At 35.4% G+C, this 19786-nt stretch overlaps 1 protein-coding gene across 1 annotated transcript; it reads left to right on the forward strand.

Moving 5' to 3' along the window:
* Nucleotides 1–6032: 6032 nt before the first annotated feature.
* Nucleotides 6033–16878, forward strand: LOC141517930 (serine protease inhibitor Kazal-type 6-like). Its single transcript, XM_074229426.1, has 4 exons — nt 6033–6094; nt 8674–8699; nt 15747–15862; nt 16678–16878. The coding sequence occupies exons 1-4, from the start codon at nt 6037–6039 to the stop codon at nt 16721–16723; spliced, it is 246 nt and encodes an 81-aa protein (XP_074085527.1). The 5' UTR covers nt 6033–6036; the 3' UTR covers nt 16724–16878.
* The last annotated feature ends 2908 nt before the right edge of the window (nt 16879–19786 follow it).

Here is a 19786-nt window from a genome sequence, read left to right on the forward strand (position 1 = left end):
ATGAAGAAACTATTGCAATAGACCAGAAGAGAAGTGATGAGGGCCTGAATCAGAGTGGGTGTGATGTGAATGGAAAGTAAGAGATGGAACAGAGAGATATGAAAATCCCTGATTTTGAAATTAAGAGTATCTGGTTTGGAAACCTGGTTCTACTACTCACAGGCTATGGGTTTTGATATCAATCACTTAAACGTTTATGGTGTTCATTTTCTCATCGATACAATAACAGATTCAGAGTTGATCATGAAGAGTTTTCCCAGTTCTACTGGTCTATGTTGCTTGGGAGAAGAGAAGAAAAAAAATACTGGGTGGGGAATATGAAGAACAATTCAGAGTTTGACTACGTTTCTTTGGGTCAGTCCTTTAATGTCTCAGCCTCAGTTCTTTCCTTTGAAATGACGGGATTAAAGGGTCTTTAAAGTCCTTTCATGCTTTAGATTCTATGGTTTACTTAGATTTATAAGCTAATATGAAGGAAATAGTTTGTAAACATCAAAGTTCTATGGAAAGGGAAGTTCCTAAGTACCACTAATCATTTGAAGGATCATACCCAAAAGTTGTGGTATGTTTGTTAAAATGAGGATCTTTACCTCTCATTTTGAAATTATCTTGACTGTTTAACATTTTTATAGATTTCTTACACATCTCACTCTGATTTTTCTCTTTTCTGTCTTATTTACAGAGTTATTAATAGACGAGCTCTTTTTTCACAATACCACTCAAATGTTCTTTATTATTTATAAGTTGATAGAAATAAAGTGATGCTATTCCTCTCTTTGATCTGATTAACAACCTTCATAGAATTCTTCCTATCAGCAATCCAAAGAAGTTCCTGTTCCTCGATTAAAAAAAAAAGAGTAGGAGATGGGACCACTTAAGGATTTGCCCTTAGAAGTGCCTGAGAGTGATTTATTCAATGAGGAGAGAGATAATATTGCCTACAGTATAAATTAAGGAATGGAATATAGTTCATAGGATCATAGAATAAGACCTGAGTCGGAATTAGATATCATTGTGGAATGTGGAACAGAGTCAGGGAACATTTTGGTTCAGTTCTTGCCCCAAATTCTTATTAGCTGTGTCACTTATCCCCTATAAACCTTAGTTTCCTTATCAATAAAATGCAGATAATTATAGCACCTACCTCATAGAATTGTTGTGAGGCTCAACTGAGATCATCTCTGTAAGATCCTTGGCATACCTCAAAGTGCATGAATATGAGGTTTCATTTAATCCTTATTTTTTTTAGATGAGGACATTGAGATCCAGAGAGGTGAAGTGACTTTCTCAATTTCACCCAATTAGTATTATGGCATAGATATGATCTTAGGTCCTCTGCCTCAAAATCCAGGGTTCTTTTCAGATTTCCATACTGCCTGGATTCCTGCACAGCTCAGAACTTTGTTAATTATTCAGAAGAGGCAAAGAAATTTTCCCTCTCTCTTCTCCTTATCCAGGGGAGAGAATAGCCTGACCACAAGGAGAGAGGAGCTCATCAGTCTATCTTAACTGGAACCTGTTGGACAAAACAATAATTGGTCCTCATGAATATAGCTAGATTGAGCCTTGTATTTCTTGGATTATTGGATCACTCTAGTTTCCCTTTGGTACTAAAATTGGTTTCTATCTTCTTAACCCTTATTTTGTAAGGTTATAAAATTTTGGAATTGAAAGGGACCTTTGCAGTCATTGAGTTTAGCTCCTAGGTAGAAACATTGCTTGTCCTTAATTTTGAAGAAGATCATGACATCAGGAAGTTAATGCCATGACAAGCACATGAATTAGATTTAAGTGAGGGGTGCTGTGTTAAGTCATCAATCTCACTTTCTCAGCTAGAACCATCTGGGTCAAGTGGCCAGATATAAAATCAGGATTAGTGGAGATGGCCCTGGATGTGAGATAATCAGGGTTAAGGGTTTACTCAAAGTCATAACTAGTGTCAAATGTCTAAGGTCAAATTTGAACTCAGGTCCTCCTGAGTCCAGGGTCAATATTTTATCCACTGTTCTACCATGCTACCCCAACCTAGACCTAGAAACAATACTCATGTAGCTTATAATATTTGTCCTTCCTTTTTGAAGAAATCCATGACATCAAGGAGATGATGCCATGACAAGCATGTGAACTGGATCTGATTGAGGGGGTATTGTGCTATGTCATCAGTCTCACTTTCTCCTTCAGAGTCATCTGGGTCCAATAGCTATATGTAAATCAGGATGCCTGGAGATGGCCCTGGATGTGGGAAAGTTAGGTTTAAGTGGCTTACCCAAAGCCACACACTTAGTAAATGACAAGTGTCTGAGGATGGATTCAAACTCCCATCCTCCTGTATCCAAGACCAGTGCTCTATCACTGTGCCATTTGGCTTACTTAGCAAATGGTCATCCAACCTCTCCTTGAAGACCTCCAATGATGGGAAACTTATCACCTTTCAACGTACCCATTTCACTTTCCTTTGACTTTAGGTATTTGGAAGTATTACCTGGCCATATTTTTTGTCAGATTTTCAAAGTTATAGATTTAGAGCTTTTAGGGATCTGAGAAGCTAGCTAGTCTAAACCCTTCATTTTATATATGAAGAAACTGTGTACAAAGTGATTCTTTTCAGAATATTATACAACGGGTAAGTGTTTGAGTCAGTATTTGAACTTGGTTCATTTTAAGTCCAAGTCCAATATTCTCATCACTATTCCTTCTTGCTGCCTAATTAAATGACATGTTTTAGGCACAATAGTAGATTTTGGAATTACAGGCACAGAAATGAAATCTTCTCTACCCTCAAGCTTATAAGCTTCAAGCTTCAAGTGTTTACATTCTATCAAAGAAAATAACATATATAGTCCTATAAAGGAAATGGATAGCAAATGAATATTCCAGTCTCTCCTAAAACTGTGAGACAATAATTGCACAATACTCCAACTGCAAATAGCATCATTAAAACAATGGGTACAACCTCTAGAGTCCTATCTCAGATTCCAGAAACATTTATTTCATAAGCACCTGCTAGAGTCAAGTCATCTCCTGAGTACTTGAGAAAATATAAACCTCAAAATGACAAAATTTCTTCCCTCAACTAACAGTATTTGAGAGGATGAATATATATTCATAGACAAATATATTAGCAATCAAGCTTGATAAGCAAATAAGAGGCTACTATGCTTTCCTGTGAGAAAGCAATCATTTTTAACTCAGGAAAATCATAGAAGTTTAGAAATAGAAGTAACATTTGAGATAGATTTTGAAAGGCAGTCAGAATTTTAATAGACCTCAGTGTTTCTGAGTGGGATAGGCTATCCCAGGTGTGAGAGTCAGGGTAAGTTAAGATACAGAGATAGGAAAATATAGTAGCATGTTTGAAGAATGGTGAGCACTTTGCTGACTTTAGAATGTGAATTATGTGAGAGTTAAATGTGTTAAAGTCAAAGAGGTAGGTGTTGACCAGATCACAGTCAGCTTTGACTGTCAGACTGAGGAGTCTATAATTATACCATAAGCAATGTTTTGTTTAAACATCAGCACAAGCTAGAGCAAGGCAAGGGGTTGGGGGGGTGGTGGAGTAATAAGATTCATTTATTAATTCATTGAACAATGACTTATTAAGTTTAGTAAGGTGTTTGTATTATAGTGAACATTTAATAAATGATTTTTTCTTTCATTAACTTGTTCCTTCATTTATTATTTTTCTTGCATATTTCTGTTTGTATTCAGCACTGAGGAAGAAGGTAAATATTGTAAAGAAGACAATCCAAACCTTAGAGTGTTTATCAAGTAAGAGAGCTTAGGGGATAAGGAAAGGCATTGAAATCTCTAATGAGGAAATTCCTTTTACCAATGTAGGTCAGCATGTTCTTGAAAACTTATAGTCTAAATGAATCCCCTGGGTTCCTGAGAAGTTAAGTGACTTAGTAGTATGACATAACTAAGCATATATCAGAATGTGACTTTTTATTTCAAGGTTCTTTCCTTAGAGTTGGGAAAGTTAGAATTTGAATCCTCCATCAAACATTTACAAGCTGGGTAATCTTGGACAAATGACTTAATTATTTTGCCTCAGTTTCTTCATCTATAAAATGGAGATAATAATAGCATCTACATCTCATTTTTTATAATGATAATATGCATAATATATGTTTAAGCAATTTGGAAACTTGAAGAGATCTAAGATTATTAGATATTAAATTTTTTATTATTCCTGATTTCCATTCCATCTCTCTATCTACTACTCTTAGCAGACTCTAGAAAAGTATATTTCAATATACACATACATGCACAGCCAGGTGTTACAATGGATAGAGTACTAGCCCTGGAGTCAGGAGAACCTGAGTTCAAATCTGGTCTCAGAAACTTGACACTTATTAGCTGTGTGATCTTGGGCAAGTCACCTGACTCCTATTGTACTGCATCCAGGACTATCTTCAGTTATCCTGATCCATATCTAGCCATTGGACCAAATGACTCCACCGGAGAAATGAGGTTGGTGACTTAGCACAGTCCTCACTCAAATCCAATTCACTTGCAAGTTATGGCATCAACTCCCTAATGTCATGATTTTCTTTGGGAACAAAGAACAAACAACAAAATAGCAATATACATACACACATGTTACAAAGCAAAATATAAATACATAAAAGGGAAGTAATAAAATGTGCTATGAGATCAGATGGGAAGATTGTTTCTAACTGGAGAAGTCAGGTAAAGCTTTGAGGAAGAGTAAGAATCTGAATTAAACAAAGAAAGGATTGGATGGCAAAAAAATACAAATATTGAGACAATTATATGACTTGCATTTAGACCTTAATTACAGAAGAGGATTTCACTTTCAGAAAATAAATATTAATAAAAATAAATTTCTATAGTGTCTAAGTTTTTCCCCCAAAACAACTGTAGGAATTACATATGTTAGGTAGTGCAAGTTCCTATTTTATAAACTAAGAAACTGAATCATAGAATAGTGGGTAACTTGCTCAGATTTACACAGCTAGTAAATTATAAAATCTGGATTTGGCTTCAGGTATTCCAAGGATAGTGTAGTGGAAAGAATTTTACTCTGTTCCCCTTATCTGTGATATTCTTTCTCATCCTACACCCCATAACTATCTTGACTAATTAAAATGCCGCCTATTCTTCAAGGCTACCCTTAAATAACACATAAGGACTTGGATTTAATGAACATTGACTCAACATCTACTACTTAAAATTTTAATCATCTTGGGTAATTCACGAAAGTTAAATTTTCTTCTTTGAGATTCAATTTACCTTCAGTTAAATGAAGACTAGATAATCTCTAATGTCTTTTACTACTATAAAATCTAGGATCTAAGATCCTTTGGCCTCTCTCCCCCTTTAGTATTATTTTCATTATTCTTTACTTCTAATCTAATCCCACACTGAGAGTGTATCTAAGTAATAAATTAGAAGATCAGCTGATCATTATTTGATGCTTGCTTCTATTTCCCTAGTTATGTTTCAGTAATTACAATGAAAAAAAAGAAAGAATTACTTCCCATCTCCCACCACTCCTGAATGGATTGAAAGTCCTCCAAAGGCTAAGTAACATTCAATATTTACTTCATCAAGTCCCTTCATTATTCTAGAGTGAATGACTTGGACCAATGTTAATGGATCTCAGCTGGGCAACTCCATACAGCGATCACCCAGAGCTTCTCCAGTGATTCACCTTGCCCAGTGACTCACCTGCTTGAAGGCAGTGGAAATCTCAGGTAAGGGACAGGTTGGTCAGAAAAAATGGCGATTACCTGTCCCTTGAAGGCTATATCCTCTTAATGAATGAGATCTAAGGCGCGACTCTTATAATTGGTCTAATTTCTCCCAATGATGTGGAGCATAAAACATTCCTTTAAGTTCATGACATGCTCCAATAAATATCTTCCCTTTTTAGGATTGGAGGTGACTTTAGAAGGTGATTTTATAAACAAGGTGGGGATTCCCACTCCCAATACCATGTCTATATATACATATGGTATGTGAAACACTTCATCATAGCACGCTTAGCTGGACCAACTTCACTTGACCGTCATGAAAGCAACAGGTGCTTTTGTACTTCTTTCTCTGACCCTTTTCTACTTTATTTCAGGTGAGTTGCAATATTATTGGGCATATTAATAATTTGTAAGTGTTCCATTTATTTAGCAACTCTGTTTTTCTGGGAAGTGCAGGGCCAAATAATGATCACATCTTTAAAAGAATAAGCATTTTTAAAAATGGTAGAGGGGTTATTCTGTCTGCATAAGCTCATTTGGAAGGATAGTCTGGGAGGAAATGTAGCTAGACAAATAATTAGCATTCAAATTTCCTGAGGAAGGTGTGTGGTGAGGTCTTAATGTACAAGAATTGCTAAGAAATGTCAACACTGTAACATGGCAGTCAAATTAACTAATGAAATCTTAAGCAGCACTAATAGAATGCTGAGGGCAAAAATTTGACAAGTTAATTTTCTACTATCTTCCATATTAGTCAGACATCACTTTAAAAAACCCTGTTCATTCCTGGGTCAAAATTTTCAAGACAGAAGGAAGTTTACTTCTTGGACACAGGAATGACAGATTTATTGGATTAGGGAATGATGTTAATATTGAAATGTTAACTTTTCAGTCAAATGACTTTGGAGAGTCACCTTCTACCCATCCTTCCTAGTTATGATACCTAGTTCTGGGGGCAATACAAATAAACTTAATCTCTCATCTACATCATAATACTTCAAAAATAAATAACAAGTCAATGAATGTATGCACTATAGCCTTCCCTGCTCCAGGTTCAACATTGATTCCCTCATATAGGATTTATTTTATTTAGCATCCTCTGTAACTATTCCAGTTTGTCAGGGCTTTCCTTGGGGATTAGGGAATGAACTCTAATCTGTATAGCTGCATATGGTCAGCTCAAGTAGTATTAGGAACTCTCTTGAAGATCAACATTTATATAACCAATCAAAATATTGCTGTATCAATATTACCCCACACCCTGTATCAACTGTTCCAATTTTATAGTTTTTGTCATGAGAACAAAGTTTGTTTTTGCTAGACAAAGCTAGTTAGTATGCTAAAATCTTTTAATTATTCGTTATTCCTGATCGTCCTCTCCCAACTATGGAATAGTAAAAAGAGACTTAGACTAAGAGTAAGTATCTCAAGTCACCACTCTGCCAATAATTTGATGTGCAACCTTGGGTAAAGTTCTTGGGAAGTTAAATGAATGATTCAATGGTCGTGCTAGATGAACTCTTAAGGTTAACTTTTAGCTCAATCATTCCATAGAGTATATTCTGAGATCATTTTTAGCTTTGACATTCTGTGAAGAAAGATAATGAAACATTTCATTAGATTTAAAGATTATTTCATCCTCATCTTGTGTTCCTAAGAATTTGCTCTATATTTGTGACCTGAGCTGGAACAAGTAGGGTCATATAGTCCTAAACAGCCCAGTCAGTAGTATAGTGGAAACCAATTAGAAAAAAATCTCAAATTTTATATCACTAATTGGCTTTATCTCACTTATGTAAATACTTAATGAACTGCCTTCCTAGTCCCTTCTTTCTGTTCCCAAGTTCTTTGCATTTAACTATGCTTTCAATTATTTAGTTGGTTAATGAATTTAATTCCCTAAAATATTAGGCATCTATGATCTATTGGAGAGAATTAGTGTTAGCATTTATAGTAAAAAAGACTTGGGTTCAGACATCCTGACATTGTGATTAGCTTGAAGAAGTTACTTCCCCTTTTGGACATTAGTTTTTCTATCTCAAAATGTGATCATTGAATTTCACGACTTATAGGGGACTCCCAGTCACCTACAACATTTCTGATAAGCATGATGTTATCTGGTCTTTACTTAAAGAATTGTAGTAATGGGGAATGCGCTACCTACCACTGCTGTTCATCCTATTTGGAGTCAGCTTTAATTTTCACTAATGTTTTCCCTATATCAAAATGAAATGTGCTTTTCAGTAGCTCCCAATCATTGTTCAGAGTTTTGCCTTCTTGACCCAAACAGAACAAATTTAATTCTTTTCTTAATAGCAGTGCTTAAAAAATTTGAAGTCAAATGCTTACCCCCTTTTTTACCTTAAGACTTCTCTTCCCCAAAAGAAAGATCTCTAGTTTCTAATTTGTATGATATAGTTTTAAATCCCCTCCTAATGTGATGACCTTCCTTTAGAAAAACTGATTTTCTCACACTATTTTGAGATGTCAAATCTCTGGGACATGATTTTCCTACCCAGTTCTGAAATTTGAGAATTCCAGAATTTTGCTGTCATAGTAGAAAGAATGTTAAAATAATTAAACTTATTTTATAGAGGAAGAACTTGAAGTCCAAAGAGGGAGAGCACCTTAAGCGAAGTTACATACAGTGGCAAAATGAAATAGAACCTAGAGTCTCATTTTCATGTCAGGATGTTTTAAACATGGCCAAATGGCTTGTCAATCAGTTTTTGACCATGGCTTTTTCCTTCACCACTATCAGAATGATTTCATCTCTAGTAGCCTTGAGGTAAATAAAAGCTAGTGAAATGTCATAAAATTCATCACTGTGATATAGTCATAACTTATGATTTTACTGACTTTAAGGCAGGAAATCTTACCAGACAGACACCAAGCTTTCCCTTCATTGAAGTTTGGGATTTCATTGTATGCATTTATGTTTTTGTTTTTCCAGATGTCACCTGTCAAGGAGGAGGGCAGGTCAGTATATGTTAATTTTCCCTTTTTTTCCAGGCCATGCAGTGACTCAGTAATCCCAAAACCCCTTTGAAATTATGGAACTTGGCTTGGGGTGGAACACAGAGGAAATGAGACTAGACCAATGATGTGTGAACCTTCCCAATATAGATAGTTTGCCACTGTGTATAAACTGGGGATTTAGGGGTAGGGTTGAGAAGAGCTACAACTTATCCTCCAATTTATCCATATGACAACACAGCTATGCAAGGTAGGATGATGTAATGTCAAAGGGCCTCACTAGAAAGTCAAGAGGTCTAGTTGCAGCTCCATTAATCACCAACTTACTATATAATTTTAGATATCACTTCTCTTTGGGCCTCAGTTTCTTCCCCCTTTAAAGTTATTGGATTGGACTCAGTGTGTTTCAAAGATCTATTCCAGGTCTGAGTCTTTGATTCTATTTTAAAAGATGGACTGAGGCATATTCTGTTAGGATGAGATTCACATTATCTATATCTGCAAAGCAGTGGACAAAACCTCCCTTTCAGAACACATTAAAGTCATCTTTGTCCCTGCAAGTTTGGTTCCTGAGTAGTGTTGGAGAGGGCAAAACCATCCACTTTAACATATATTGCTGTTGATCAATACAGTAATCATAAAAAATCTCCCTCAATCCAATCCCAGATTTACTTTGGGGATCATGGAAAGAACAATGAGTTTGTAGTTAGAAGTAACCTACTTTTCAATCCTGACTCAACTTGAGTTGATAGGGACCTTAATTATCATTTAGTTAGATCTCCTTCTGCTACCCCTCTCAAAGAAGCAAAGTGATAGATATATCATAGAAATAACAACATTTTAGGAATAGGGAGGATCTTATTGGTCAATTGATTCAACTTTAACCTGGAGTATTGATTTCCCTTTATAAATGATTATGTTGTGATTTAGGGATAGGGTTAGGACTATAAGCCAGGATCATCTGAATCTCAAAGGAATGCCCTCTCTTTCTGTCTCTCTATCTCCGTATCTGTCTGTCTGTTCTTCCCCCCGCCCCACAATCTCCTTCTCTCTGTCTCTGTATTCCTACTTCTAATTTTCTCTGTCTCCTTATCTGTTTGTCTCAGTCTCTTTATCCATCTCTGTCTCCTTTCTTCCTTCCCCCTCTTCAACCTCCCTCTTTCTGTCTCTGCTTCTGATTTTGTTTCTTTCTCTCTGTGTTCAGTCTCTCTCTGTCTCTTTCTATTAGCATCCCTTTTTCTCCCTCTCTGCACCCTCCCTTTTTCCCTGTGTCTGCTTCTGATTTTGTCTCTCTCTCTGTCTCTGCCTCTCTTAATTCTCTCCCTCCTTCCTTCCTCACAGTCCTGTCCCACCTTCTAGAACATAAACTGATTTTTGCAGATTATTTTTTGTCTTTGTAGCTCTAGCACCAAGTTTATTTTTTTGCATGGCAAGTATTGAATAAATGTTTGTTTAATTCTATTAAATCAAGTTTAGGTCCTCCCTCTGAGTCTCAGCTCAGTGACATTTCTACCACAACAGATTTCCTATATAACAAGTCACTTTACTTCTTTGGCCCTGATTTTCTCCTCTTTCAAATGAGAGGGTTTAGACTAGAGAATTCTTTAGATGCCTTCCAGTTTTCAGTCCTATGATCTTAAAATCCTTAATGCTTCACTTTAAACTTTGGGAGAGTGGCAGCTAGGTGGCACAGTGGATAGAGCACTGGTCCTGGAGTCAGGAGTACCTGAGTTCAAATCTGACCTCAGACACTTAATAATTACCTAGCTGTGTGGCCTTAGGCAAGCCATTTAACCCTATTGCCTTGAAAAACCTAAACACAAACAAATAAACTTTGGGAGAACAAAGAAAGTTATATTGAAAAGTCTGAATAATTTCAATTTAAATAGATGCATTCTCTAATTGCTTCTAAATTCTTAGAGTACAAAAGTGTTCTCAGGAGTTGTTTTAATGAATGGATCTGAATGAACTATAATTAGCCCTTCAATTATCCATATATGATTAGTCCATCAATTATCCACATATATCAGTGTTTCAAAATATATAAAACTATCATTTTGTTCTCCCAAGTAAATTTGGGTTGGCCTAGACCTCAAAGATTTCTTGTTTTCAGAATTTGTTTGGCTTCCTTACCTCCTAGAATAAGGAAGATTCAAGGGACCACAAATATTTTTTTGATATTTGACAAGGTTATTAACTACATAGGAGAAAACTAATAAAAAATTTAGATATATAATCTAATCAAACTCCCCCTTTACCACTTACAAGCAAGGAAACTGAGGCACAGTGGTAAAATGTCTTGAATTGGTGGAATTTGTTACCGAAATTTGCCCTTTCTGTATAGGTTAGCTCATTCTGAATCTTATTATAACCTCATTGACACAGCAAACATGCTAAATCTTTTTAATACACAGTAAGTACTTAATAATTTTTGTTGACATATATATGTGTATATATATATATACATATATATATGTATATATATATATATATATATAAATGTATATATGTATGTATGTATATATGGGACATAGTCTTAGGCTAGCATGTCCAACCTGTGCCAATAATTTGTCTGGGAACTGAAATGATAGTTAACATTACTATTCATAGCACTATTATTGGCAAAAACAACACATTCTTCACTAAGACTTCAAGCAATTTTATTAAAACTGGGTTGTAAGATAGCAAAGTTAATACTTAGAGATTTACTCAATATCACACAGTTAAGGTCAGGAGTCTAACCTGGGTCTTGCAACATCAAAATGAGCTTCTGCCAACTTTTTCCATAGTATGTTAGAGCTAGAAGAGATCTTAAAGACCATAGCATCTGAAGTCCTCACTTTACAGAAGAGAACATGGGACTTGGGGTGTTTATTATTTGCTCATAGTCACATACTATTTCAGAGAAAGAACTGGAATAATTCAAGATTTTCTAATTATCAGTCAGGAGTAAAGGATTATTGCTAGATATCATTTGTCAGTAATTCCTGGAGACATCTAAGAAATACAAGAAGTTTTTTTAAACCAAATAAATCAAAGCAAAAAGGGGAAATGTTGCTATCCTAATTTTCTAACACACTACTGGGAATCTTTGTGAAGTCTCTCAGGAGCAGTTTGAAGTTAATGATCCAGGTAAGATGGGTATGGGAGAATAGAGGATTAGGGATCAAAGATCAAGACTGGATGAGTCTTGTGGGGACCAGAATATCACTTTTCAGTCATGACTGACTCCTCATGACCCCATTTAGGATTTTTTTTGACAAAGATACTAGAGTGTCTTGCCATTTTTAAGTCCTTTTTTTTAGAAATGTCATCAGCTTTAGTTTTCTGGGTTCCAGATCAGGTAATGAGATCTTATTTTATTTTATTTTTTGCAAGGCAGTGAGGTTAAGTGACTTCCTAAGGTCACACAGCTAAGTAAGTATTAAATGTCTGAGGCTGGATTTGAATTCAGTCCTCCTGAATCCAGGACTGGTGTTCTATCCATGCACCAACTAGCTACACCTCCATCCCTTTATACAGATGAGGAAATGGAAACAAATAGGGTTGAGTGACTTGCATAAGATCATACAACTAGAAGATGTCTGTGGCCAAATTTGAACTCAAGAAGATGAGTAAAGATTCCAGGCCCAATGCTCTACCCATTGTATCACCTAACTGCTTGATGATTAGATTGGATGAGGTAGAAGGAAAAAGCAAGTCTGGATAATGTATATTAGGTACCAAAGTTATCTGGATAGTTATAGAGATAATTGGATCACAGCTGAAAAAGAGATGAACCGGGGATCATTGATACCTGGGAAATATTATTAATCAAGGTTGGAGTTGGATAGTTAGGATTCAGGGTTTGAATGAAGGACCAGGAATGAAATGAGAGATAATGGGCTTTGGACTAAGATTATATGAGAATGTTGAAAATCTGGTTTGGGAACAGAATTTGATAGGAAAGGGCTTAGGAGCTATGGTCAGATAGGAAATGATTTTGAATATCAGACTTCATTAAATTATAGAGGAGGAATAGGTACTGGTCCTAAATTCGAAATGTTTGGTATTTAAAAACAAGGTTTATATGGAGAGGGCTGTTTATTAGAGTTGAGGTTGGGGGCCAAGATTGAAAAGAAATTTGAGATCAGGTCATCATCAACTCCTAGACATTGATATCATCCTGATCCCTCTATGTGATCTACATGATCACTTCTTTGATGGGGAAGAGGTTGCTCAAATGGCCTCAGAGACTGGATGATAAAAAGTTTAAGAAAACCTACACTCCAGTTTGGATATTGATATAAATTTCAGGACCTATTTATTCCATCCATCTGTAGGAAAATATATATGAGGAGGCAGGATGGGTTGGTTAAAAGAAGAGTAATGACCAGCGTGCAATGTTTTAAAATTAGAAATATTTTAAAAACATTATTTTTAGAGCAGTGAACCTGAATTGAAGACCCAGATCTCCTTTTTTCTAGCTATATGACCTTGAGGAAGGTTGGTCTCTCTCTCTCTCTCTCTCTCTCTCTCTCTCTCTCTCTCTCTCTCTCCTCTCTTAGTTTTCTTGTCTAAATGATGAAAGGGCTGAATCAGAAAGTAGTGTCATACTCAAACAGAAATGGATCCCTATGGTCCGCCCTTTCTATAAAGGTCTAGGAAAGTCACACTGGCCTTCAGCTGGGGGGGGGGTAGAGAAGAAAGGGACTGTGGCTTCCTTTAGGAATATGAGGGCAAAGAGCCCATCCTCTACTCCTCCAACCAGCTTTTTTCTGTTTTGAATTTCAGTCATATATCATTTCTTATGTCATAATGTTTATTCTAAGGAAAATACTTCATAAATTGTAGCCTGATAATGAAATGTAAACTATTGTGATATAAGGCTTAATCAGCACTGAACCTGTTTTTCCTGTGAAGTTCAATGACAAACAAATCTCAGTTTGCTCTGAAAAAGGAAGGTCAAATTCTGAGTTGTTCTTTTTAAAAAGTTCACAACTTATAAAGATCTTGTAAAATGCCCAACTCTGGTATTACCTTAATTGATGATGAGAAAAGTATTAGATTAGGAGACAAAGGATGTGAGTTCAAATCTTTACCACTTTCACACTAGGAAATACACTTTACATTTCAATTCTCGAAATTCCTCATCTGTAAAAATAGATGTTTGGATTAAGTGACCTCCCCCCAGGCTATGGCATTCTGAGTTCTATATTCTCTTTTATATCTAACATTCTATTTTCTATATTTTGTCTTTAGTCCCACAAAACCATGATTAGTAGTTTCCTGCTAGGGATAATTTTGGTACAAAAAAACAAACCCTGGCTACCTTGAAAGTGGTCATTACATATTAACTAATACAGAGACTCAGAGAGGAAGACATTTTGTTTTCCTCTGGGGAATTTAATGGATGGTGAAGTCAAATCACTTGGATAACCCCCCCCAAAACGCCAACTTTCTTTTCTACCTTGCTCTTCCTCAATAGCCCAAACCCCTCACGCTACATCCTTCCCCAGGGAATTGTGGGAGGATTCCAGATTTCTAGCAAAAGTTCTAGCCTATAGACTAGGCAAGAAGCAAGACTGTTTTAAGACAAGGCCACTAGTGCCTCTTCCTTATCTCCTTTGCTAAAGGACAAAAGAAACTGGATTCCAAGGTTATCGGGTCGAGTGTTTGGGAAAGATGTCTTAAGGACTCATCTTTTTCACGTAAGGGACTTTTAATTTTCTTTCTTTCTTTTTTTTAATAACTATATCCATTTGGTCAAACTGACCTTTTCAAAGAGTTCTGAGCTCAATCTTAATGTCTGTCCTGGACAAAATACAGCTTGATAGGCAGTAGGAATAATAGGGACCCACAGAAACTGTGCTTATTGGACTATGTGATACATTCTTTAATTAGGGATTAAGTTCACTTTTTCATCCACTCAATTTATTGTCACTATTGAATGTGTAGGTATGTGTGTATGTATTACTGGGGAATGAGGCAAAAGGAGGAGAAGTTTGGTGGCATAAATTTCTCCCCTAATCCCTGGTTGGATCAAAAGGGATTGAAATATGCAGCTTCTTACTCAAAAGGGCTTTTAATTTAAAACAGTATCCCCAGGTCTTCTACATAACCTGTGAGTTTTGAGGCAAATTATTATCTCTCTCAGGTTTCCTTTTCCCTTCTTTCCAAAGAGAGGGAAAAGTGTAGTAGAAAGACCAGTGGTATTAGAATCTGAAAATGATTTGAATTCATGCCTCATCCCTACTACTAGCTAGGCATCCTAAGGGGATGGTCGAGAAGTAACATAGCAGCCTGGTTCCAGGAAAGATAAAACAAACACTCATGTCAGATCCCAGTGTCCCAGGCTAGACTCTGCATTTTCAGTGGGACAGAGATAGGAATATGTCCAGAATGCAGACAGCATGGTGCAGAGATGACCTTATCCTCCTATAAAGACATGAGCATTGGACTAGACATAAAGACATCTAGATTTTATTTCCTATTTTGTCTCTATATTTCTCTATGGTCTTGGGGAAATTACTGTTCCCTCTGGAATTCTGTTTCTCTGTCAAATTAAAGGTTGCAGTATATGTTCTATAATGTACTTTCCAATAATAATCAACAAATCTAAGCACCTAAATAAATGATTGTTACTGAATTCATGAGCTATTATATAGTATTATCTTAAGGGACTTACCAAAGAATATCATCTTGGAGGTAGGTTTGTCATTTGACAGCTCCCAATAGTGCCATTCAGTACAGGGGAAAGATTATTTCTTTCCTTCTGTGCCCCACCCCCACCCCATTTCCTTTTGACAGCATTGTTCCAAATTTGATGCTTATGATAATTCAGCACTGTTGATAAGAATATTAAATTATAGTTAACTTCTATTTACAAAGGTAAAGATAATACAGTGGAAAATTCTGTCCTTAATGACTTAAGGATAAAACTGATACATAATGATGCATAAAAGATACATAAAGAATAAAACTGTTATAGCTTCATGGAAAATATACTGACTTTTAATACATGATCATTTTGGGAATTCTGTGAGACATCCTTCTATTGTACTATGCTAGGTGGACTGTGGTGAATTTCGAGACCCCAAGGTATATTGCACCAGAGAATCTAATCCTCACTGTGGCTCCAATGGACAGACTTATGGCAACAAGTGTTCCTTCTGTAAAGCAATGGTGTAAGTAACTGATCTCTGGTTTCTTCATATGTAAAATGGGAGGTTGAACTAGACAACTCAAAGATTCTTTTGAGTGTCACATTCTGTGTTCTAAGGTTCCTCCCAGATCCTATATTCTATGTGGTATGTTTTAAGGTCCCATCCAGTCAGACAATCCCAGGCTTTCCACAAAATTTATTTATTGACTCTTATAGAATTTAATGATCTAGAGAGTTAGCCTTGTTTTAATTCTCCCAGTTAGGGATAGAAAATATATTTATACCTACAAAAATACCAAGGACACAGAATCTCATGCTACTGAAGAATGTTAAGAGCTATAATGAATCTCAAAGATGATCTGCTTCCATGTTCTCATTTTATAGATGAGGAAAGTGAAATGATGAGGAAGATCAGGGACTGACCCAAGATCACACAATTAACAAGTAGCAAAGCTCAGAATTCACACTATCCATATCCAAATCAATTATTATATTTCCTACTCTTATCAGACAATGAATTATTTGGATAATTCAGGTTAAAGTATTCATTTTAGGGAAACCTATTTAATCAATATATTAAAATAATCAAGGTAAAGGCTTCATTCAACTTAATTGTGCAACACCTGTCTAGACCCATAGCTGGCATAAGCTTGACGTTGAATATTGTAAGATTCAGATGGCTCATCCACATAGACATGGGTTATTTCAGCAATGAAATAAGAGGGTACAACTAGATAATCTCTGCTCTCCTTTAACTATTATCTTTGTGTTTGTGTGTGTGTGTGTGTGTGTGTGTGTGTGTGTGTGTGTGTGTGTATGTGTGTGTGTCTTTCACAGGGAAAGTGGTGGAAAGGTGACATTAAAGCATCAAGGAAAATGTTGAAGCTTAACTAGTGCTGTGTGCAGACAGCCCTCCAGTCTCTTCTCCTCCATTGTCCTGATTCTGTTTCTTATTCCTCTTCTGCCTTATTTTCCAGTGATGGATCATATGCAGATACTCATCTATTACTGACATCAGGCTTGGGGAAGGGGTTCAACCTAAACCAATTTACATCTATGTCCTTTGACATATACTATATGAATAAAGTGAATTCCACAGAAGCCTGAATCTTGTTTTCATTTCAACTGATGTCAATGCATAGAGAGATATGCAATATAATAGAAAGAATACTGAGATGGCAACAGATGATCTTGGTTCAAATCCCAACTCTGCCACCAATCAGATATAGAAACAGTTATAAATTGGTTTCTCTTTCTGAACTTCATTTTTTTCTATCTGTGCAACATTATTGAAAAGATGATTGATGAACTCTTAGAAAGGAAAGTAATCATCACTCTAAAGCAATAAGAGTTCACCAATAATAGGTCACATTAGAACAAATTAATTTTCTCTTTTAATAGGATTGCTACATAATAGATAAGACTTTCATAGTTAAAACATTTCTGAATTTCACCAGAGAATTTGGCAAAGTCTCTAATGATGTCTTTATTGACAAATGAGAGAAAAAAGAGATTGGTTCAAAAGTAGATGGAATGAACCAAAAGAATAAGAGATTTTTAGATGAATGTCAACATGGTTGGAGGGGTCTAATCAAGCATTCTACGTGATATTAGAAGTGTACTATTTAACATTTATTAACATAAATTAACATCTATTTTCTATAACTTGAATGAAGCCTGATGTGTTATTTTATACTTATCAAACTATAGTTAACAGGGGAAAAATGAATGAATCATGATTTTAAGAAAGATCTTGACAGTCTCAAACCAGAGAATGAGTAAAAATTAAGAGAATGGAATATAATAATGAATTTTATTTAAAAATTAATTGTAGAAGAGAGGGATTATGGGTGTGGAACAGGAAAACTACAGACCCAGTTGATATGTTGGTTAGTTTTGTGAATCTGCTCCCTCCTACTCTTTTTTAAAACATTTTTTTAATGAAAGATAGATTGTTGGGTAGGGGAAAGTAGGGAATATATTTAGAAATTAAAGTGGTATGAATATGATATCAATAAAAATTAAAAATAGGATAGGGCAAATGAGTCTAGCCAATCATTTAACAATTCATGGAGTATGAAATGGATTGCAAAATAAACATGAGCTAACGATAAGTTGTCAACCAAAGAAACTAATTTGATCTTACACTGCATTGAGATCAGCAAATGTTTGTTTACATCTAGTATTTGCCAGTGACTGTGCTGAAGAAGCAAAGATTATTTTCAAAGTCTTAAGATATGTCCAGAGATGATAGACTATTCTCTGAAAGAAAAGGTAAAAAGATATATTTGATTGTCCCAAAGAGGAGTGAAAAGTGCAATAAGGCTAGAAATATAGACTAGAGAAAGGAAATAAAGATTTTTATATGTCTAATTGAGATATATATAATTTGAAGGTCTCCAGAATGATAATATATAAATAATAATGTATAGGTAATGCCTTTCATTTCACTGTTACGATCCCTTGACCAGCAGGGGATTCATTCAATTCAGATCAGGAGAGAACAGAAACACACATACACTCAGGTGGAAAATGTTACCAAGACATCTGAAAGAGCCAGTTTATTGAAAACATTAAACAATTCTTATAGAAGAAAACCACAAAATTAGCATATAGGAAAAAACAATGGTGTAACTTTGTTATGGGCAGGAATTAACCCAGCTGGATGTTACCCAGATCAAGAAGTTTGGAAATAGGGCTTATTGACAAGTGAGACCACGAATAACACACAGTTGTCTTATCAGATCAGAGATCCATGGAAACTTTCAACTCAAGGGTCACAGAGCTTAGGTTTTCCTGCAATAGCTGGCCTCTTGGCCCCAAAATCTCTTGAGGGTCCTCACTTCCTGCTTTTCTGTTTACACAAGAAACTCACAACTGCCCAACCTGATGTTCAACCTGGGTAACACAATCCTGAAATCTATTAATAGCATATAAAGTGACTTTGGTAACAGAAAAAAAGTTTGAAAAAACTTGATAAACAAAAAAAGAGAAGCATAAATTGTATAATACTCTGGGTCTAATGCCCAAAAAGGGTGGGATGATGAAACCATTTAATTATCTCATTGGCTGTCTCTTCAGGAATTAAGTCTCACTGGGAGGCTTCTTTAGCTAACTTATATACAAATCATCAATACCAAAAGATAGTTTTTAAAATGAGAGACAAACAACAAATGATCAATTTCATAATTACAATAAAACTGAAATTATTATTTTTATTTCTATTTCTATAATACCATGTAACCATGTACCAATTACAGGTGGAGAATACAATCATACAATTTGTTGCTCAAATCTATATATTCTTCCCTAACACAAATTGTTTATTACAGAAATTTGTAATGCATTAATCAAATAATAAAGATTTTCATAAAGTCTTTTTCTGAGCTTTAAATGTTCTAGTAACATTTTCTGACAAATCTTGAGTAAATTTTGCTTGTCTTTTCCTTATTCATAGCTTCTTTACATACACATGCTCAAATAATGCAGTTGTAACAACATTATTTCCCTCTTTTTCTCAGTAATGATCATAAATTCCTCTATATAGGGTGTGATACTATTTAAGCCAGAAAAATTATACCTAACTTCTCAGCATCTCTTCTTTAATATTTCCAATAGAAACTTTGTTATATTCCCAAATAAATTTTCAGCTTCCCCTATCAAAATAACTTCAGTCATATTTTTCTCTCCATACTATAGTTGTTACCCATGGAGGGTTTTGCATATAAGTCCAATATTCAGTAACTTTTGCAGTCCCCAAATTGTTCATGATTAATATAAGCATCACAACTTGTCTTTGTTGTGTTTTCCTTTTACATGGTCTGTCCTTCTTTCTCCTCTTATGCTTTCTTTTTTGATTTCTTAAATATAAATTGCTCATTTTCTGTATTACTTGATTCATCTGGTCTTGCCTGGTCTGATGTTTCTTTCTGACATCCAGACAGTT

The sequence above is a fragment of the Macrotis lagotis genome, chromosome 1 (assembly GCF_037893015.1).
Source record: "Macrotis lagotis isolate mMagLag1 chromosome 1, bilby.v1.9.chrom.fasta, whole genome shotgun sequence".
Taxonomy (NCBI): Eukaryota; Metazoa; Chordata; class Mammalia; order Peramelemorphia; family Peramelidae; genus Macrotis; species Macrotis lagotis.

Coding starts and splice junctions, on each gene's coding strand:
- LOC141517930 (XM_074229426.1), top strand. CDS start 6,037: ATGAAAGCAACAGGTGCTTTTGTACTTCTTTCTCTGACCCTTTTCTAC. Junction 8,700..15,746: donor CCTGTCAAGGAGGAGGGCAG/GTCAGTATATGT, acceptor GTACTATGCTAG/GTGGACTGTGGTGAATTTCG. Junction 15,863..16,677: donor TCCTTCTGTAAAGCAATGGT/GTAAGTAACTGA, acceptor TGTCTTTCACAG/GGAAAGTGGTGGAAAGGTGA.